Genomic DNA, 23,406 nt, shown 5'->3' with positions numbered 1-23,406 from the left:
ATAACACTTCTAAAATAAACATGTTGATTTAATCAATTAATAATTGGATAACAAAAGGTGCTAATTTGCTAAATTTGAACCAGGAGAAGCTTCACTGCCACTTCAGGAGTTTTGGGTAGAACATATTTACACACAAAGAAGTTTTTGGGTTTTTTTTATCTTAAATGCAAAATGTATGTAAATTTTGTACAGTTTTGGCTTAATTGCTCCTCTGAGGGTGTAGTTCTTTCATCAGTTGACTTTTATTGAGTTTGTATAGTCCAGTTAATGATTAATCAATTAGTTAGCGATTCTTTCAATTATTGATTAATCATAATTCATCCGGTTAACAATTCCAGATCTAAAGTAAAGTGTGAGATTTATATCTTTAAGCTGCACAAAGTAACTATATTTAATAAGATTTTCAAGTTTATTCATATTCATTGATGGTGTCATGGAACAAGTGGAGAAAATAGTAGGAATATAATTTCCAATAATACTTTTAACATCAACATCAATAATTAAAATTTAAGACAGCAGTAAAAATGATAAATTCAAGATTTACCCCAGAAAACTTGCTAAACCCAGTGGGTGGGCGCTAAGGCGGTCATCCATCCAGCAGCCCGTCGAGTTTTTGAGTTAAAAAATGTTGACAGGAAATTTGAAAATATCACCTAATAATTATGTGTTATTGGAAGATTAATATCTGAACACCAACCATAAACCAGCTATTCCATTTCTGAATGGCTCAATAGAAAGTGGCCTAGCTTAAGTAACACATGTAGCGTAACAAAAAGACTCACCAATGTTGACCTGTAACCTGAATTATTTTTCTTTGTTTTGTTGACTTGTTACAGGATGAAATATATTTGTTTAAGTTGTTTTATTAGACTGAAATCTATTCTGCAATATAACTTTCTCACTAGACGCTGACTACTAATAACTACCCCCAAGAAGCCCACATTTAAAAAAAATCAAAATAATCCTTTTAATATTTTCTGCAATTTAAACTATAGCATCAAGCAAACAATGATGTTAATGTTTACTGGTGAGCAAAGTGAAAAACTGCAGACAAAATGTTAAACATGCCTAGAAAAACATCCATTGCATGAATAAAGGGGATCAATGGAGGGGCTTTTAAAAATGTACTGCAAGGCTTTAAAGGGTTCCCTTCATCAAACTTACAAGCTTCTTTTGAAAGGATTTATGATCCTCTTCAATACTGCTACACTCATATGAGCATTTTGTTGCTGTTGTAAATAATCCATTAACTTAATGGAAGCCTTCATCAGCTCCCAATAAATGTTGGAGGTAATGTAGCTGTTTGCTTCTCTGCTTAATGCTGCAGCCTTGGCAGCTTTGAACACAGTTGTATTTCCAAAAGAGAGATCTGGGAGACAACATGATGAACCGTCATAACGTCAGTATTCATTCATTCATACTGTAACCCATACTGTAACCCGTCGTGAAATACCAGAGAGATGGACGTTACTACTGTAGACGCTGTGTAACTGATCTAGCAGGTCTGTTTCGACTGCAGCTATAAAAGTAGCTATCAACTCATCAAACCAGTCATTTGGGTTGACAGATGAACTGCAGCAGAACCACCAACATGCCCATTAGTGTCAGTCTCCTGTTTTAAGATCCAATTACTGATCCAGTCCACGTTTTCGGACACCTGAAATAACCTTTAAAGTGTCCGTCATCTGAGTGAAAATGTGGTTTAAATCTACGTAGTAAAAGTTGAATATCTCTGTTGCATTAGTTCTGATTTGTTTTTGGAGATGGATAGTTGCTGTAATCCGTAACCGTGGCAAGAAGGTGTTGCTTTTACAACTGAGCTGCCGAGTGGCTTCTCAAAAGCTCAAACAACACCTGAACTGTTGAATCCCAGAGGAGTTATGAATGCAGAGCAGGACCAAACAGCAGAAAGAGATTCTACACTTCCAGAGATTTAAACAGGAGCAGCAAAAGCAAATGAGCTGGATTAGCAGAGCTAGCTAACAATTTATGGTGTTTATGGTGATCGTTTATCCAAAATTTCCTTTTTCTGTCTTTTCTGATGACCTAATGTAACCATTAATGGTGCTTCTACATGTTACTGGTGTTGAATCAGTCCTGGCAGGAGCTGGGTTGAGTAATCTTTACTCTGGCATAATGTAACTCCATGATGGCCGCTCCGACTGGACGGTCCAAATTCCTCGTTGGCCGCTGCCATGGCGACAGTTGGTGGCAGCGTCTGTCACGTCCGCCGAAACCGTCACCGAGTTTAGGAACAAAGAGACATGATATCTGGAAGGAGTCTGACAGAAAAGGTGAGCGGGCAATTCATTGCACAATGAAGCAAGAAAAGAAAAAAGATGAAAGGCTCCCTTGAGTAAAATTAAAGGTGATAGCAGCAAAGGGAAATAGAAGTATAGAAGTGTGCTGGGGTGGGAGGAATTGAACAAGCTGAGAAGTGAATAAAACAGGGGGAGCCTTTGAATCCCTGATCTTAAGATGAGAGGGGGATGACATTAGCCGAGGCTACGACTTCTTTTTATCTCTTATCCTCATTATTGGTCTTTTTCCTCGTTGGAAACATCAAATTATGTTCAGATCATGCAGGATCTGTACTGTAGTTTCTGCAGGAATCCTTGAAAATCTTTGAACTTCATTTAGGTGTTTATTAAAGTTTGAAAAGTGCTTGATTTCTGTACACTGTAAAACATTTGAACAGTCAACCTGCTGCCTTGAAAATACAATTTAGGTCAACAAGAACATTTATTTTAACTCATGAAGTTGATTTAACAAGAGACAAGTTGACTAAACATTGTTTTTTAAGTTCATTAATCTTGAATTGTGAGTTTTAACTTAATTCTGCAATTTAAACAAAATAATTATTTCACAATATCAAAAAAAAATACCTGCACTATTCTAGTTATTTTCCCTCACAATATCAAGTTAAAATAACAACTTATTTCACTTTAGAATAATTTAAATTCTCGTTTCAAATTGCATGTACAAAATTTCTGATCTGACAATAAATTTTATTAAACATCACAACAAATTTAATGTGAGCAAGACATTAAAATGAAGTCAGATAAATGTAACGCATTTCCATTCTGAATACAAAAACATGCTGCTAAGAATTCTGGGAAATAGTTCCCACTCCTGTCATTTTCTTCAGTTTTTAAGTGCTAACCAAAATACTCTAGTTTATTGAACTCTTGGAGGTTTGGTAAAATTTATAAAAAGTTAATACCATTCACTAATGTAAGTTCATCTTTCACAAACTCGCTTAAAAAGTCAAATAAACTAAACTAAATGCAGCTCAAATGTTTTACAGTGTGTAAAATTCTTGAAAAAAGTTTAAAAATATATTTTTTTTCTCACTCTGAAGTTGAATCAAACCAAACTTTTCTTGTTTTAATTACCAGAATTATTTTTATTTACTAGATTAAACATTTTTTGAGATTTTTTTGTGACTTTCTTGGTTGTATATTCAGTTTTAGCATTTAATCTGATTGTTTCAGTGTTTTAATTTTTTTAGTGTAATGAATGTTTATCATTCCTAAAGGCTCCATGAGTTATTCATCGCCTTAAATTTATACATTAAATAATGTTGTTGAAATTGTTAAATTAGCGTTTTTAGAGAAACATTTCAAAATGTTATATATTTATTTTTATTATTTTACCTTTTCCTTGCTGTGGAATGTAAAATACTACCATAACAAATATCATCCAATAGTGAAATAAAGCTGTCGTTTTTTTGCATGTTCTCCACGTTAGTGTGATGCTGGAAAAGTTCTTGGGAAAAGTGGACAAACTAATCTTGACCCGTCACATCGTCACTTTAATCCTTTTTCCAAACTGAAAAGTTGCTCAAGTTTTACAAAACTTAAGACGTCTTTTATTCAGAGTCTGGTTTTGCTGCGGATTGATTTCCAGTTCAGCATAAGTGTGATTTAAAATCCAATACAGTTCATTCCTAAACTGCAGGGAGAGCTTTATCCCATTCAGTTTACAATGCAGATCACTTAGCCAGGATGCGTGGTCTTAATAATCTGGGCCGCTATTGTCCAGAGACGTGGCCTCCAATTAGGGAGCCAGTCGACCTCAAACCTTTGAATTTCATTGTAGCAAATCCAAAATTAAGGACCATTCTGAATCCCCTTCCCATAATCCCCGGAGTCTATTCTCTGCGGCCCGGCTGGAGCCGCTGACCTCTCCTTTGTGACTGAATTAATCCATAGGCGGAGATAATAGCCGTGTCACTGCCAACGGCAGAAAGTGGCAGGAGGATAATCAATCCACCGCCGTGCCACTCCAATCCCCCACGGCAACCATCGCCCCTCCGCCAAGGAAGGAAACAAATACAATTGCATCTTTTATTCAGGATGCAGAAAACCGACTGTTAAAGCTGGACTTGTTTTACAGAACCAACCTTGACATTTAAACTCTTAGAGATGATTTGCTCTGATTTATTCGCACGTCTATTGAAAGATGTGTGAAAATTCATAAAATAAGTGAAACATGACTTCCTCCTGTTTCCCTGGATGTAAACGTGACCCATTTCTCCAACGGGAAAGACAAGAGAACATACGATTGATATACATATTTACTTTAAAGTCCATAGTTGTGTTTCTTAAAGTTTTATTTTTCAAATTAAATCCGAGCGTAATGCTAACCCGATCAGCAGAAGTGACAGTAAATCGTTGCCGCTGTGAAAGTTTTCTGCTGCTTCTCTACTCCCTGGCGGTGTGAAGGTTCTCCGGTTCTTTGTGCAGAGCGAAGTTTGCTTCCAGTATTTACTGGTGTTAAATTGAACTCATTTGTCTCTGTAGCCCTGACATGTTCAGTATGCCAACGGCTGCACCAAAGCCCAAAGCATGATTGATCTACTCCACGTGGAATCGCTTGAGATGCTCTTTTTTATTTTATTTATGGAAATCTACTTTTTATTTTCAGTTTAAGTTCATTTGTTGAAAGGATTTTTCTTTAAAAGCTTGAGATTTGTCTCTTAATCTTTTCGCTGAAGGTTGTTCTGCCTTCTTCAGCCTCTCCACAGTTAGCCGCTTATTGTTCCTGAAGGTTTCCTGCTCTTAAATAAAACTACACTTTAGAAGCAGTTGGATTATAATTTTTGCACAACCTTGACTATTTCTGTTCAGTGTTTTGAAATACAAAGAAAGTTAAGTCGACAATAGTTCTTAATTTAAAAGAAATAATACTGAAAATCAATGTAAAGGTTCAGTTTCTGCTTTGAAAAGAGTAAAAACAAAAGAAATAGTGAATTTTATCGTTTTTTGACTAAGACTGGGAGGTTTGTGTAAATAAAAAAAGATTCTACAGAAAAATGAGCAATTTCTGCTGATCTTAAATTGCGCAAAGGTGATTTAAACATAATTTTGAAGGTTTTCCCTGTTTGAACCAAAGAAATGTGCAGCTTTTATTGATTTTGCTTTTACAAATCAATCGTGATCAACAAAAAGTGGCTTTTTCTGACAAGAAAAGGTTTAAAAAAAACCTTTAAATATCAAATTAAAAAGCGATTTTTACAAAAATAATGACAAATGTTATTAAATGAATAATTGGATTTGCAACAACTGGCTGTTGAATTAGTTCAGTCGCTTTAAAGTTGTGAACATTTTGTGTTACGTAGTTTTGTTCTTATTTTGTAGAAATCAGTTTTCACATTTTTCATTTGACAAAAAAGCCAAATTTTGCTGATCATTATTGATTTGTCAAAGCAATAAAAAGGGTAAAACATCCAACTTGGTGAATATTTTGTAGCTTGGTTGCTACAAACATGTTTTGACAAATAAACTCACCTAAAAAGCAGGCCGCAAAACGCTAAGAGAAGTCACTAAAAACCCAGAGTTAGGAAACCTGTTTTTGTTTGAGGACATTTTTGTTGTTTAATCAAATAAAATTCTGAATTAATAATAGAATTATAAGGTTTTCCCAATAAAACTTGCTAAGTCCAGTGGTTGGGCGCTACATCAGTCATTCATCTTTCGTATTTTTGAGTTAAAAAATGTTGAAAGTTGACAGAAAATGTTAAAATATCACTTGATAATCATGTGTTATTGAAAGATTAATACCTGAACACCAACTATAAAGTCTTAAAAAATGCAAAGATTTAAAAAATGTTAGCCTGGTGGGGCACAAGTAAAGCCTGGTGGCCCGCCAGGCTTATAATACACTGGGAGAAACCCTGGATTAGACAGAAATCTATGAAGTTTCTTGAAGAAGAGCTGAATATTCATGGAGTTTTCTTCTAAAAGAATGAAAAATATGATTGACAGTTTGCAGCAACAGGTGAAACAGGAAGTGTAGGATTTGGTTAAAAACAATAAACAGCCAGTAAACATACGAACTAAACAAGAAAAATACGTAAAAAGATGTTTGCTTGTTACTCAAGGACACCAAGCCCCTCTTTCCTTTTCCGTCTAACATTAGACCATCAAAGTTTATTGAAAACATGTTGGGATAAGTTGAATTTTTTCCCATTTTTGGTGTTAAAGAACTCATTTGTGTTGTACAGTCAGTCGTATTCGGGGCGGTCTGACTGGTAGAATTACATATTGTCAAAGTGAGCCTGACTGGCATGCTGGGACTAAATAATAGCCTCTTTTTTTCACCAAACAGCGAGCGGCTCCGTTGGAGATGAAAGTTAAATTGAGCATATCTTTAGCGCCAAGACAGACAAATTGCATGTCCTTGTTTTGAACAGTGTGAATATTTGATTTTTAACCACTTTTAAACACAAAGGAGGATTTAATGTTCGTGTCAGACGAAAATTGGCGTGGGTGGTATTTATTTTTAACCTTTGATCCAGGTAAAAGAGAGCAAATTCAACAATCTCCACTCGTTTACGAGTGAGATTTGGCCGTTTGAGAAAGTATGCAGAATCGTTTTGCAACAGAGTGTGAGCATGTTCTACTTGAAGATCTGTGACAGTAAAATGTGTCCACAGTGGTTGTTAAGGTCAGTCTTTGCTTTGCTTCTTCTCCCTTCTGAGCTGCCGCCATGAAAGCTTTTAATCACCGAGCGTGAGATTACTCAGACGGCGCACAAACACACCGCCGCCGCTCTAATGGCCGCTGATAAAGACGCTGCTCCGTCTGCTGCATCGAAGTTCACAAGCGACCAACCCAGAGTAACCACAATAACAGAGTCATGTTACAACCACAAAGTCTGGTTTTAGGCAGTAGATCAACACAAAGTGCTGCAAACAATATGTTTGTTCCTGAAATAGTCACAAGAAAACCTGACTGAGTTTTTGTTGCTGTTGCATTTTTTTAACCGTAGTTTAACTTTTTACTGCCAAACAAAATCCTTTACCTCTCTTGAAACAGGCCAAGCGTTTTGTTGCATGAGCCAAAATTGCAGATTCAAATGAAGCTGCAGGTCAAAAAGATCCAACCTAAAATCAAGCAAATCGAGCTTTTATTTATTGTAGATCCAAAACTTGAAGGGGATTTTTATGACTGTTGTAGGTAGATAAAGGAGTCAATTTCTGACAAAAACTTATAAATCTATTCTTTTTTTTTGTAAAGAGTTTCTATTAATCTAAAATCAGATTATTACTCAAATTAATCTAAACATTTCTGAGTTTTTAGGGAAACATTTACCCCTTTTCTTTTACAGTGATACTCATATGCTTGCCAATTAGCCTATCAGAAGCTTCCAAAGCCATGACATCATCATCTGAGCTCTCCCTCATCATTTAAAGAAACAGCAACAGAAATAAATTTTAATTAGCTCGGTTTATATTCTTTTTCGTTGGCGAGTCGCTCTCTAACCTGTTTGCCATGAACCTCGACTCTCCTCTCAGAAAATCAAATGCTGCCTCCGAGGCCTGAAGTTTTTATCACTGAGTCTCTTTCCAGACTGTTGAGTCTCCCTCCTTGGAGTGGGAAGCCTGGGTTGGTCTGCTTAGAATCAGCTCAGTCTGCCACCTTCCCACCAGATCAATATGCAGCGCTGGCTTATTTTTGAATGCCTGGTTATTCACAAGTTCTCACAGATCATCAGAAGTAAACATCTCGCCCACCTCAGCTGGTCTTCATTGTCTCCAAACTCAGACTCTTATTGATTTCACTGTTGCAGAAAATGAGATTCAGACATCAAACATGCCTACAGTCGATCTTCTGAAGCTCATACCGATTGTAAGTAAAAACCGATTGAATTAAAATGTTCTTTAACTTCCAACTCAATCTATTGGTGACTTTTTTTGCCACTATTAAAACAAAAACTACAGTTGATTAGATTTATTTTTCAGTCGGTGCTCATTTAGATTTGATTTTGCAAAAGCTCTACTGCAAAGGAAACAAAGGGTCAGTTAATGAGCAGAAGAAGTAAAAACAGTCAGACAGTAAGCTAAAAAATAAGCAATAAATAACTCATCACTTTTATCGTTAACACATTAGTAGCAAACTTTTAAACAAGTCCGCATCAAACACTAAATTACCAAACGGTGTGTTTTTACTTCAAACCAGTACCAAGCCGTAACGTCATCATCAATGGATTTTTAAAAATTCTTTGAAGGAGCAGTAATCTTTGAAGAAACCTTTAATATCGCTTTATTTTTGGGATTAAGCAAATAGAAATGATTTTGGTCATTCCAACTGATCTAAAAGAGAAAATGTTTGTCCGATTTCCCAAAATAATAAAAGGTTATGTCTCCTTGTATCATAATGCATTTTAGGTTTCCCCTGAGAGAGATTGGTGACGTAAGGAGAGAAATGGGAGCAGAAAAGAAAGGGCGACAGAGATAAGAAAAATAAGACTAATAGATTAGACACAGGACTCAGAGCCCAGATAGTCGAAGCTCCTGCCTGATACCCGGTGAAGCATGATTCTGTTTTTGAAAGGGGAATGCGGATAACGGTATTATCTCTCACCAGTGTGTACAGGCCCTATTTTTCCCTGTGTTTCCATAAATATGAGCTCAATATCCAAGAAAATGTGATTTATTCTGTCACAGTGTGAGGCCCCAGTTTATTCATAATCTGGAATAGAAATCATCTCTTTTGATGGGGGATAAAGGAGACAGAGGTTATGAGAAAACACCAAGGATATACTGCAGACTGTTTGGTTAAGAGGGACATCCAGGAATATTTTCCCTCCACAACGTCTCTCCGTTGCTTGTCTTGTTTGGCATCAAGAAGCTCTGATTGCAGGCTGATGATTGTTTTGACACGTGAAACTCAATTGTTTTCCCTTAAATGCCCTTTGACCCAAACTTCACTGTCTGTCAGGCTTCCAGAGTCTTTAAGGGTTAATTCCTGAGGCAATCTTTTCTAATAGAGTGAGCATTTATTGTGTCATTTATCATCAATCGTGATACATTTTGATTTATCATTGTTGCGGTACATTCCATTTAATGGTATGTAAAAATCCATAAAGCTGCATATATTGTCAGATATTTACTGTTTTTATCCACTCTGTTCAATAAATCAATCAGTCAAGTTTATTTGTACAACATATTTCAGCAAAGTCATCATGAAAACATAAACACATCATACAGTCACCAGTAAAAGACTATACATTATGTCAAGTACCATAAACGTGTGTCAATAAATTTGTAAATATGATTGAATGCAGTTGCTGTGTGCATTTTAATGATAAAAATCACATTTCTTTAAGTGAAGAGGATAACAAATGGTATATTTTTCAATTGCACTTACCTAAAAAAGAAGTAAGTAGTTCATATCTTCACTTATTGTTATCACAGTAGTACCACAAAATATTGTGATACAACTTTAAGTCTACCATTAAACCTTTGGGAGACCCAAAGACGGAACAACATCTCATCTGTTTTTGAGCACAAAATGCTAAAACCAATTTACAGCAGGTCCGATTATCTATTATTTGCTTCTTTTAAAGTGTTTCTTTGGACCTTGGTTGCTTTTTCACTTGCATTGTTGGTTCTGGTGTCTCTTCTTCCCCTCAACGATACAACATGGACTCTCCAGCGGAAATGGATCCTGTAGAGTCTGTCCTGTTGAATGTTTTCATTGGGAACAATCCAAGCTCACATTCGCGTTGATAAAAACGTTGCTTGTGTGCGTGGCTGTTATAAAGACACATGAGGACACAAAGAAAATTAGCAAAACCGAAAGTTTTAACCACCTGCTAGATAAGATCAAGCTGCCTCTCCGTGCTAATTATAAAAGATTACACATCTGTCTGAAAGCACACATCTGTGTGTTCGCACGTCGCTGCATGGGGTCCATCAAGGCCTCTGCGGCTTAGAGCTTAAGAGGCTTAAGGAGGGAGACATAAATGGCGAAGCAGCTGGAGAGTGGAAAGCAGAGATACAGAGAAGGTGTGTGAGAGAGTGGAAGATAATAGGTAGCTGTGGCTTCTGTTTGAGACTTCGCTACTGTATGTTGCTACAATTGGATATGGTTGGCTGAGTAGAGCCAGATTTCTCCCTTACTCTCCGTTCCTCTGCAGCATGAAAGCAGGTTGGTGAGTCGGAGGGACAGAAATATGAACCAAAGCTCTGGGAATCTACAAATGAGCCAAAATGACCAGGTCAAAGTTTAAAACCTCGAAATCATAAGATTTTGAATCTTTTCAAAATGTACTTTCACCTACTTCATGCTGTCTGACAGGTGCTATTTTAAAGACAGGTTGATCAGAGGCAACTCTGAATATATCAGTGTTTCAGCATCTTTACAGTTTTCTGGAAGTTTGTTCCACATTATAGGAGTGTAGAAACCTGAATGTTGCTTCTCCGTGTTCAGTTCTGGTTCTGGTTTTCTATCTCTGACAAGATTTTTTTTTTATTCCAGTTTTTTGCGAGAAAACTATAACCTATATATACTGACATATAAGTTCATTTCTCTGCACTTACAGTATCAGCCAATCAGTGCAAAGGAAACTATATGGGCAGCCAGTAGCGTGTCGAGTAGCATTGCATCTTGGTATTTCACCTTCCCAAACTCTGTTTTCTTTTTTCTGAAAGGTTTAGAGAAGTTCAATAAAAACAATCAACACGTTTTCCATGAATAATTTAGTTAGATTCCACAAATAGCCTGAAAAGAAGTTAAAAATTTTGTAAATCCAGAAGAATCCATAGGAATTTGGTGAAAGTTTGTTTTAACTTACCCACTGAAAAGCTACACATCCCATCTGTGTGGAGTAGCTGTCAGAAATGCTGACTCTGAAGTGTTTCAGAAGCTAATTTCATGCTGCAAATCCTTCCTGCCGTTGCAACACCTCTGAAGAAATGCATAAGATACACAAGTTCTGCTGAATACAAAACATAGTAATTAGTATTTTATCAGCTGCCTTCGTTTGCTCTTTGTCTGCCCGTTCTTCTGCTCGTCTTTATTGCTCCTCTGTCTTCGGGGTTCAAGGGAAGAATTTCCTTTTATTCCTTCTCAAAATCACACACAATTAAAGCAGAGCATTATTGGCCTCAGGGCCAAGCGCTCTGTGTGTAGAGCATTCACCCTCCCTTCCACCCACACACTCAAAATAAAGGGATTCAGCACACATGCACCTTCCCACACTCTATGTACGAAAACACAAAAGCTGCTTCTCTTTGGTGCATTTTATTTGGTTATGGCTTTAATTGAGCTTTTTTAATGGAGAAATGGGATTATATATTCACACACCTCTCTTCCTGGCAGATGATTGGACACTTTTCTTCCTTATCAGTGAAGTATTTGGACTCAGGCTGCTGCTAAAAACAACTTCAAGGATGACAGGTGGCACAAAAAAGCACCAGGAGCTTCTCCTTCAGCTCACACAGCCTAAATATATCATATATTTATATAGCTGATGTTCAACTTAATATTTATCTGTACCATTCTGGAAATGTTAGTTACCTGGCAACTTATTTTCTTTTTAAAGTAAGGTTATGTCTCAGTATTCAGACAGAACATTCAGCTTTCATATCAACCACATCTTGTCAGACTTTACTGTGGAGTTCCTCAGGGTTTTGTCTTCAAACCACTCCTTTTTCTTTTCTACATATCTCTTTCTTGGAGAGATAATGAATAATTTCAACTATAAATCTATTAATTTAAGTACATTTAATAAAAACAAAGATCAAATGTGGGGCCTTGTTTCCTGGGAGGGACACAAGAGGGCGCTAGGGAGGAAAAATGGAGGGAAAAGAAAAATAATTAATTTTCAGTCCAACGATTCAGTAGCGGGAAAATTGTGCTAAGTTTGCTACGTGTCTAAATCTGTTAGCATGGCATCATGGTAGCATCTTGATAGGAAAATGTTGATGAAGACGACCAGATAATTTATAATCTAATCTAAGTAATTAGTGGTTATGAAACTAGAATAACAAAGGAAATGCTGTATGATCAGTCACATTTATTGACTTGCTCAAACTGCACTGTAATAAAAGATTAAGTGGAAGCTAATATGCTAACATTTTACTGAAGGATATTTACATGACTTTACCTCCTTCCTTTAAAAACAGTTTAAAAATCTAATTTGTTGTTGAAATCTGTAGCTTTTTTGATGTGAAACATGAAACTTTGTGGCTAACATAAACATGTCTCCCCTTCTTTTGAAATTACACTTAATCATTTGTAATTGTTGTTTGGGAATCTGAAGGATAGTAGCTGATTGACACTTTACAAATGGCAATCGATACTTTTGTTTCTGGTCGTTTTTTGCTCGTCTCCAGCGCTTCCCGCAGGAGATAATAATTGGAGCTGATAATTGTTACCAGGCTCATAACATATTGACCGGATCGCCTTAATGAGCCGATTGAACAGAGACTGCCATGCCTGGAAAAAACGAAGCAATTATTGCGTCTATATGCGTCGCCTGCTTGTACGACAGCGAGAACAAACAAATTCCCACTCGTCATATTTCAAACTCAGTCGTATAAAACCCCGTATTCAAGCGCAGTAACGACTTCTGGGATGTGCATTTTACCTCATCGGGGAGTTAAAGGATTAACTTGATTCTATTATTCACACCAAGTAGCACAAGAAAAAGCCCAGGCTCATTTTTCCTTGTACCTGCAGGTTCTAGTGAGCAGCTTATTACGCGATCAATCACGCACACTGCAAACAGAGCCGAATCAATTAATAATTGAAAACCTTTAAAGTACTTGAAGCGCTGATTGGAATGTGCCTTAAGTTAGAGGCAGGCAGTGTGGAAGGTCACAAGGTTAAACAGACCAGATTAATCAAGCTCAGAACTGGACTTGGACTCATTTAAAACAATGAAACATTTCTCTCTGGAGACTAACCAATCAGGTTTTGAGGATGTTATGCATTACAAATCAATCAATCAAGTTTATTTATAGAGAACAATTCAGTTCAAAAAGCTTTACATCTGAAAAATAACATGCAGTCACCAGCTGAGAACCCAGTAACAAACATTTTAACTTACTGGTAGGTTAGAAATAATCTTAATTGTCACTCAGTGCGAAAATTCAGACTGCCAAATAAATATACCACTGAGAAGGGTTTTAAAAATGTACAAAAAAACATTCACAGGAATGTAAACACTGAGTTAGTTGAGATCATGATGGCTGATGAGAGGAAGGACAGCTTTGGTTAAAACGTTAACCAAAACAAGGAAGACATGAATAAAAACAAAACCGCTGTTTAAATAAATGGAAGAATTACTAAAATGGTCAATTAATGGCAATGAACACCTATTAACTCCAACTGTTTACATAATATGTTCAGAAAGTGGGCATTTATATTAAATTATAGTGTCTCTTTTGGGTCTAAAAACCACACAAAACTAAAAAAAGAACTGAATTAAAGCCACAGTGAAGGCATCTCCTTCACCATTCTTGACCTGAAGGCGTCACATCAATTTATTGCTTCATCATCTTGTCTTATGTTCAGGATTTTGGTTACAAACCAACAAATTTCAGATCATTTAATCCAATAAAGCTCTGTTTCTGGGTGGGGAATAAAACAGTTGGGAGAATTTGTGGAGTATAGTCCAATCATCCTGAACTGGAATTCCTGTTAACAGCTAACAGAAGTGGGTCAACTTCAACAAGGCTCTCTGAAGTAAGAGTGTCTATTTCCGTTTTTTAAATAGTGTAATGTTGCTGTTTTTTCTCAATTTCTTTAGATTGAGCATATATTTTCAAACACAATAGAAAAAAGTGAGTATCTGAGTTAGAAAATGATCATAAGTATTGATAAATCGGCTCTTGTACCTCTTCATGTTCATACAGTAGTGCCGATCTACTGCCATCTACAGGCGTCTCTGCGCCACAGCAGATTGCTGCCAGTGATTTCTTGCTGCCGTAGGCTGCAGCCATCCCTCCTAGAAAAGCAGCAGATAATGATTTCATCATTTCCCCGATTATTGACAGGCGCCTTGAGCTCTACTATTAAGTTCCCAGTGTTGTGGGGCGAATTAACATCCATTAGAATATGATTATTCAGCGAGAGTGTGGTTGGATGTTGATCCTAACGAGGACTGCAGCTCCAACATTGGGGAAAAAAGGATATGTGGGGTTTGACAGGCTCATCAAATCTCCAGCTCCAGACAGCGACGTGTTGACTGCAGCGCTGCATCAGGAGCCTCTGGCCTTAAAGTGACCTCCTCCATGCAGAGCTGCCAATCACCGCTCATTAAACATCAAGACACATTCTCCTCTCCACCAAGCCCAGATTTAAAGAGCTCTTTATCTGGGTTTCTGACGCTCTTTTACCTCTTATTCTTGGGGTTTTCAGGTGAAAAAACACCTGTTGTCTCATTTTTGTGGCCATTACAATAGAATATGTAGAAGTGTTTGACCTATAAAAGGGATTTTCAGTCTGAAAAATGTATTGTTGTTGATACATATTTAGATTTTTAATGGCTCCATCTCTTCCCGTTATCACCATGTCACAACAAATCCTAAACCATTAGCTTTAGTGTTAGCCGATGCCAAAAAGACCATTTCTATTCATTGGAAACATTGGAAAAAATTAGAACCAAACCTTTGCATAAAATATTCTAAATGATACTCACTTATATTATAAAGAGCATAATTATTACTGTATATAATTTAACCAACTCTACTTGGTTGAAAAACTTAATTGTATTATTTGATCCATCATGTGTTTATATTTACTTTCCCCTTAGAGATAAATTATTGGTTTATTATTATTATTATTACTTGATGTTTTTAATTTCTTTATGCGCTGATACTGATAAGTTCTTCTACATTTTTATATCAGGTGAGGATATTTTGAGTAAAATATGGAATTACTTATGGAAAATTTAACTATTTTATTATTTTTTTATATAAAACATATTGAAAAATTTAGTTTGGGAAGCTGACATAGTTTGGAGTTGACTTCGTATTGGTTGGTATTTGGAAAGCGCCATTTATTTTCCTTCTTTGTACCCCAAAGAGTGGCGATAAGGATGTAAGCTTCTGCAATTTTGCTAAAACGGTTTAAGAAATAATTAGAATTTGCACCTGTCTGGCAACACGAAGCAGGCTTAAAGATCCACAAACACAACACATCATGCTCTGATGTAACAAAATGTCATTAAAAAACATCCCTTAAACATGGACCAGTGGTGAACTTTCCCACGAGGTCACAAAGCAACTCCTAACAAAATCTGCTGTTGATTCTTAATCATCAAGAACTTTACAATCTAGAAAGAAAACAAGTGGACTTAAAGATGTTTCACCTCCAATCCAAAAGGTTTATCAGTTTATAAAGCAAAAAGCCTTTTGGAGAAACAAGAGACATCCACTTTCCTTTTACGGATGCATTTAACACACTTGAGTTAAGGTCAGAGGTCAAGTTTTAACAATCACAAAGAAAAATCCATAAGTGGAATATATATTTGGTATAAAACTAGCAAAGCATTTCATTTGGCGGTGGTAGTATGGTGATCTGGGACTTCTACGCTGTATCATAAAATCCTGAAGAATACCGACTGTGAGTTTATGATCTTTTGCTTCAGATCCAGATGGATAGCAGTTTCAAGAAAAAAAAAACAATAGATTTACTGTGGCCTAGTCAAAGTCCATGACCCCAAACATGTCGCTAATGGCTTTCAAAGTTCCTCCACAGCGATGTGAAAGACTTATTTCCAATTATTACACTGACATTTCCACAACCCTGTATTAGATTTCTATTAAATTCTTAGAAACGTTTAAGTTAACTTTTTCTCGGCTCGATTAAGCGTCTACTTTTCAAAACAAGATTTCTTTCTTTCTCAGTTCAGATCCAAAGATCCAGAATGTCTCACCTGCCTGTGTTTTCTCCAGCAAATCAAACAGAAGTGCTATCGACTGCTGTCCTGATTCCTCTCCATTAAAACCTGCCCCACTTTTCTTCAAATCATAAACCATTGTCCCTGCAAACGGCGAGACAACGGGTCGGATCCAACGAACAAACATCTTCGAACAATAAGTCGCTCATTCTGACTGAAAGTGGTTGAGATTTAATTAGAATCAAACTGTGACAATGTGTAAAAACCTTCTTCATAAAAGACTTTCAGATATATAAAGGCACACTTGTTGCAGAATTGAGCACAAAGTACTGTGCAAATCTTTTTTGTAGTAACCGTTATTTATTCTCTTTTCTTTTCCAGCTTCACTGCAGGTTTCCATATCCTTGCACAAGGTGGAGTTAAGCGTTGGAGAGTCCAAATTCTTCATCTGCACAGGTAAGTTAAAAGCGTTTATTTGTCCAGAAGGAAATTTAAATGCTGTTGTAACTCATCTTAATCCAAAAATCTTCAAAAATCTCCAGTAGATGTCTGTAATGCAACAATTTCAAGTCACCTCTGACTAAAGACATTTTGTTTTTCTAAAAGTCTCATGAAGAAGACGATATTTTAAATGTTACTGGTGTGGACAGGAAATATCTCAGGTAGCAGTCAGTACTGCCACAAATCTGAAGAGGCTTCTGACTGAAGAAGGTTGCTGTGACATGCTAACAGCTCTGTAGCTTAGCAGAGATGATATTCCACAGCAGCATCAGTTGCTAGCCCACCTCGTTTGCTCTGGCAGCTCCTCTTTAACTCTCTCTGGGCAGATTTCAGGTTTCTGTTTTTACAAAATGTTTCTTCTCCATAAAATCCCCAAAAATCACGTAGCGGTGAAGCGCTGTAAGGATTGTGGGTGTGTTTGCTGTCAGCTACACCATCCTGGATGCCCAGTTTGTCCCTTTGTGAACGCCACACGTGCGCAGCAGCAAATAAGCCGTTGTTGGGGCCAACGGCGGCTCTGCGGGGCGGCCATGCTTTCTGGCAGGCCCAACCCGCCTCCTACTGGCTGCCGTCTCTCTCCTGCCAACCCACTCGACAGGGGGCTAACAATCAAGAGGGTAGAAACGCGCTTGGAGGATTGTAAGGGAGAGTTAAAGCACACTGAGCAGTGAAGGAATGGGGTGGAGGGGCAGAAACACAGGAAATGAATAAAACCAGAGGGAAAAAAAGCTTTTAATGTGAAAGGCTTACAGAAGAAAATGAAAAAACTTTTGAAGCACTATGAAAATGTGTCTGTGGAAGTGTTTGTGTCACCTTCCCCATCCTGGATTGTTACCATGCCAGCAGGAGGTTCTGCCAAACGCAGGAAGCTGAAACGAACCTGCAAACAAAAAGTCGGAGCTGTTAAGGGATTTTTCTGGCTTTCAGATGCAATCAACATTGTGGTGAGATTTGTGAATTTGTTAAAACAAAATGTAGGTTTGGATTCACAAAAACATATCAATCAATCAATAACATTTCAGTAAGAAGGCAGCATGAAGTGCTTTACATCATAAAAACACAAAGTTTAATCATTTAAACATTACATTTTGCCCAGGTTAATTTATTATAGTTCAAAAGTAACTTTAAACAGGTTGATTTCTAGTCCAGATTTAAGGAAACTCAGTATCTTATTAGAATAATTGGAAAACTGAAAATAAATTTGTTTATCTGGCTTTTTATGTGGCTAAAAACCTTGTTTACAAGAATGTAAACTACAGGAACATCTTCTTGGGATCAGATGCTTTTAAAGCCATAAAAGAAGTTAGCTTTTTATGGTAATTAGCGGTTTGATGGTTTATGGCGTCACTTGAGCTGCTGCATTTTCACCTGCTAATAAAAACCCGAAAGCTTGAACCACTGGGTCCAACAGTGGAACCACTTTCAGCTTTTGTCCCAGAACAGAAGATTTGACACCTGGTGACTTATTCTTGCTTTTAAGGAGAAAGTCTGAGAGTCTTCCCATCAGCGGGATCTGCTTTTGTTCTTCTCCTCTCAGCACAGAAAAGCTTTATTTTCTGTCACACGGCCTTGGAAAAAGAAACTGTAGGAGGCCAAGAGAGGAAGGAGAAGCTGAAAGAGAAAAAGTTGGGAGTTTTAGATTGACCTTAGGAAGAAGTTGAAGCTAAGTAGTCCAAAGAAAGTCCATTTGTTCCTGTGTCAGCTTGTTCTTTCAGATATTTTGTTATTTGGATGTTTTATAATTGTTAGAAAGCTTACAAAAGCTAAACTAGAGAGCAGCAAACCTTTTGTCAAAAGAAGCAAATAAAGTAGCCGGATATTTATTGAAGATCCAAAACTTTAAAGAGATTTTTGTATGAAATGTTTATTAATCTAAAAACCTGACTTTTTTCTAGAAAATTTCTTACATTTTTACTGCAGTGGCCCTAATAAGAAAAGCAGATTTTGCATGTTTGCTCTATTAAAAAAAAATTCAATTAAGAACAGGATTTGGGTCACTTTTTTTCAAAACGTTTTGCTATATTTAACCAAGTTTAGCAGAGAATAAAAGCTGGTTTGCTTTTCAGTAAAACTCTCTTGGCATTTTCTTAAAATTTGTTAAAAAAACACAAACACTTTGTGTTGTAATTTACATTTTCCTGTGTGAAAATGTAAATAACTTTCAGCCTGATTACAAATTAAAAGTCTCCATCTGCATCTATGGGCCAAATTTGCAGTTGGGGGCCAAATAAAATCAGTCCACGAACCACAAATGGCCCTTGAGCCTCACTTTAGACACACTGCTGCAGAGTAGTGGTGCTCAAAATGTGGATCAGGGGCCAATTATGGTGCTCAAAGTGACTTTGTGCGGCCCTCAACAATGTAAAAATGGCACAAACTTAAAAAGAAACGTTCACTAAAAGAAATACGAATGAAAGTTTTCTGAATTTGGAAAGTTCAACACAAAGTATTCGTCTTTTATCAACCCCCTTTTTTCACGTTTTATTCAGCCTCATAGTCAAAAAGTTCACAAACATCCAGTGACTTTTAGTAAAATCCACTAAATAAAACAAACATTTTGGAAAAATGAGCAACACGTCCAGTTCTAGCTGCTGAGAATAAACACAAAAAATCCAAAGATAATAGAAAAATATCAACATTTATGATGTTTTTACAAAAAGACAAACCTGCCAGATTTTATGTTTCAGACCCATAATAATTTATTACTCCCTTGTTTACAGATTTATACTTCTTTATTTTATTAAAACATTGTGTTGTGTTGGTTGTGCAGGTAAAAACAAAATATTTTTCTTTATTTTTAATTAAAAATGAATAAAAATTGAACAGTTTTGTCCTTTGAGATTAGCGCCGATATCAAGGATAAAACCTTTAATGTTTAGAACAAGATATCTTTGTTAAAATATTGATATTTGGGTGGTTTGGTTTTAGTCTCTTTCTTCGTTGCTGTTGTAATTTTCTCCAAACATTTTAAAAGCCTCGTTTGTTTGCTCTCAACCCAACCTGCAGTTATTCCCGTTAAGCACCAGTTCTGCTGTAAAGGAACATTACAACCTTCATGGTAGCTGTGGTAATTGCTACCTGCTAACACTTAACCACCCTGTTAGCAGCTGTTCTGCTTTGTAGGTATTAATCATTTTAACCTTGCTACTCTGCTAAAGCAATTACTAAAGATTATGGGAACGGTCCTGTCTAAAGGTGCCAGGTTGGTTTAATTGTGTGTTTTTTTTCTGCGTGTTTTATTCCAGTGGCCTTCACAGTTATTAGCGCTCCTGGTAGAGAAGTGTGGGGAAAAAACACCTAAAATTGATCCATCTCTTTCATGCACTAGTTATTCAGTAAGGAAAGGAAATCTCTGAAAAACTGTTGATTTTGTGTCTAAATAAGCATTTTTATTTTGCTCATGGGATCAGAAGCCTGTGTCCAGATATTTACATTTGTGACAGTAGGTTTGAAATAAAAAAACCATGCAAACAGTTTGCAGATGGTTCAGACATGCTTCCCTGATTTAATACTCTAATATTTCACAACTTAATGAATCATTTGTTGAAGAGCAAATACAGGTGGAAAAAATCTAAATATGTCAGAACTAGATTGACTAAAGTTGACATCGACTAGTTACAGTGACATCATAGCAATGTAAGCGGAAATATGTCACAGCTAAATATAGCTAATAAACAGATTTAATTAGCTATATTTATAGCAAATATTGACAAAAAAACCCTGCTTATCCTAAGTCTTTTATCCAGAATTAAAAGAACAAGAAGTAAAGATGTTATGCATACTGAAAACCCCTGGATGGTGTTTCATCATCTCACCGGTACCTGAAATGAAAACTCTCCCTCCAACACCTTCGTTTCCTTCTGCTACACACACACTGGTTTTGTCTGAGTACCCAGTAACACAGCGGCTCATAATCTCCCCCTGGTGTCAGATGAAAGCAGTAAAATAAATAAAAAAAATAGATAACTTTTAGGAAAATCGCAAGATGGCACAAAAAGTCTGCAGTTCTGCAAGTATTTTTTGTGAAAAGGTAATAAACTCATCCAGTTCTTTGGTTTTGTGTTCTGTCCTAACTGAGATTAGCAAATTATTTATTTGGAATAGATGGAAATTTTGCATATTGGTGCCACTGATCAACATTATTAAAAATGTATAAGTATCTAAATATAGGTAAACTGTCAATTATTAAGTTTTATGTTTTACTTTCTGAAATTGATGGAGAAACTGTGGAAAGAGATCAAAATTAGGGTGATGGTATGGAGGCTTTCCAACCTCAAAGATTTTCATGACCAAAGATAAAACCTTAAAATACCAGAGTGGGGGATAAATCATTGTCAATATGCTATTTTTGTAAATAAAATTTCAATAAAAACAACTACTTTCTAGCAGAAAGTCTAAATCTGGTAGATTTTAAACTTAAATGTGGTAAAAAATAAACCAAATTGATATGTAGCTCATGCTAAATTAGCCTCAGAAAGGCTGAGTAGAAACAGTTTGTTTTAACAATTAAATTAGGCCGAATATCTTCTATTGTTTGCCTACAATAGAAAAAACAGCAACAGTTAGCATTAGCATCATGAAACTGAAATCAAGTTTCTTAGTTTTCACACAAACTTGACTAATTTACAATGATTTTTTAAATAGTTTATCTTTCTTCGGATTTAAGTGATGCTAGACTCGACTTCTTAGTTCACTTTTATATTTAAAGTGTGGAACAGCTTGTGTCTTGTTTTAGTGGGTTTACAGTACATTTCCAGTACAGACATAAATGACTGAGGATGTTCCCTCCCTGCTTTAAACTGGCCTCTTCCTTGAGTTTTACAGGGATGTTCCTGGTAAATATTGGCTCCAGTAAACATTTATAGACCGTAATCTTCCGCTTGCAGCATGCAAGGCGATCCGCTTCATGCTTCAGTTCTAGAAACCTTTACATATTTGGGGTTTTTTAACATTTCCAAGTCTATTCTAATCTCCAAAAGATGGTTTGCTGCTGCCAGCGTTGATAAATCAGAATACCTCCGTGTCTGCATTTTGCTAGCCTCTGGAGAAGTGGTCATCATTGTCCTGCCATCGTACCTCTCAGTCAGCGCTTACTTTTCCTGCCAAGATGTCGCCGTGGCGCCGGAGCTTATGCAGATTTTAAGATGTGCTATTCACGCAGATGTTAAGACACACAGAGGGATGCCAGGCTGAGTGTGCAGAACGGGCCGGCACTCTGCACATTCCTGTCTTCTCCCATCATCTTTGATTCAAAAGGGGCTGTCACCATGCCGGTTGCATCAGCTCAAACTCATAACTGAAGGCTGTATAATGCGGAGAGGCGATAACATTGTGGTGCTAGCAGGTGGAAAAAGGCAGCTGTAGTGATACTGAGCACTTATCTGTTCCTTTCAAGTGCCCACATGAGGCAAAGGAATCTGCTGGGTGCAGGGATGGTGTACGATCACTGTGCTTTGAAGCTAAAACGTGGCGGAGGAGGAGAGTTAGCTTATTTGTTTGCTCCACCTCCCCTCCTTCCATCAGGTGTTACCTCCAGGGTACAATCACCACTATAGACCATATACTGTAGGTCACGCCTCAGTTTTGCTCAATGGCATCTTGTATTTAATTTGTCGGCTTCTTTTACCTCTGGATTTTGCAGAAATCCGACGTCTTCTCCTATTTAGGAAATTGTAAAAATGAGGATCTGTCTCTGGTCTTGTTCTGGGCTGATGGATAAGCCAGATAATGTGCTGACACAGTCGCTGTTTTATTAACACGCCTTCCAGACGAGGGGAACCTGCTGCTTGCAGATGGATCTGTCATCTCCTTAAGTAGCTGTACGAGGTCTTGCTTCATGGGGCACATGAGGACGCTCCGGTTCAGGTTCGGTTTTGATCTGAACGGATTTACGTCTGAAGTGTTTCCTTTTTCGGTTCCATGGTTTGATGCACCAAGAAGCCACTGTCAACTAAATCCTTGATGCAGCCGCATTTAAAAGGGGAAACAGCAGCTTAGTCATATCCAATCAAATGTCAAGAAGCGTACAGGTAGCGTACCTTTGGAAAGCAATCGTTGATTCCCATCACATAAATTTCCAATCATGCGCAATATTTTCAAGAGTTGATGTAGCAAATTCAGAAACGAACAAAAAGAGAACCAGCTGGGACTCTGCAAACCTTCGCTAGCATGTTAAATACAAAGAGAATGAACAAATATTGTTTTTTTCCTGTTTCTCTGTCTGCTTCCAGCTATCGGTGAGCCTGTAAGGCTGGAATGGTTCAACCCTCTGGGTGAGCGTATCGTAAGCAGCAAACGAATGAATCTGCAGGCGGAGGCGTCCCGATCCCGACTCATCATCTACAACGCCATCATCGAGGACGCAGGGATCTACCGCTGCCAGGCCACCGACGCCAGCGGCCACACGGAGGAGGCGTCGGTGGTGCTCGAAATCTACCGTAAGTTTCGCCTGTTACCGTTTGTACGGTACGCCTGTACTTCAGAGCAACCTGCAGATGCTCCACGCTGGCCTCCTGGGGAGAGTCAGACACGAATAGAATAAAGCTTTGAAATTAGGTTTTGATCACTGCTGATTCATATTCTCATCTGCACCACAAGCTGTTAAGGATGCCCCTGAACTTGAGGTCCATGTGTGCCTGTGGCTCCTGTGAATCTGTGTTCATGATTAAAGGATAATAACGGCTAGCGGTGCCTACGGGACTCGGATCCTGCCAGGCTTAATGAGAGACCTGGCACTTTCTCTAACCTGCCTTTGTGGCCCATTGA

The 23,406-nt window shown here is 37.3% G+C and overlaps 2 protein-coding genes across 6 annotated transcripts in view; both read left to right on the top strand.

Annotated features, from left to right (window-relative positions):
* The window catches only part of LOC114140903 (uncharacterized), a 1,158,965-nt gene that overhangs the window by 633,298 nt on the left and 502,261 nt on the right, over positions 1-23,406 (top strand).
* The window catches only part of LOC114140911 (neural cell adhesion molecule 2), a 287,272-nt gene that overhangs the window by 190,621 nt on the left and 73,245 nt on the right, over positions 1-23,406 (top strand). For all 5 annotated transcript variants that reach the window (XM_028011230.1, XM_028011229.1, XM_028011226.1 and 2 more), the window contains exons 2-3: positions 16,522-16,596; positions 22,872-23,078. In XM_028011230.1, the coding sequence (XP_027867031.1) occupies positions 16,522-16,596; positions 22,872-23,078 (282 nt within the window). The remainder of the gene's footprint in view (positions 1-16,521; positions 16,597-22,871; positions 23,079-23,406) is intronic.

This window comes from Xiphophorus couchianus, chromosome 24, assembly GCF_001444195.1.
Source record: "Xiphophorus couchianus chromosome 24, X_couchianus-1.0, whole genome shotgun sequence".
Classification (NCBI taxonomy): domain Eukaryota; kingdom Metazoa; phylum Chordata; class Actinopteri; order Cyprinodontiformes; family Poeciliidae; genus Xiphophorus; species Xiphophorus couchianus.
The sequence above is the reverse complement of the archived record's forward strand: the minus strand, read 5'-3'. Positions and strand labels throughout refer to the sequence as shown.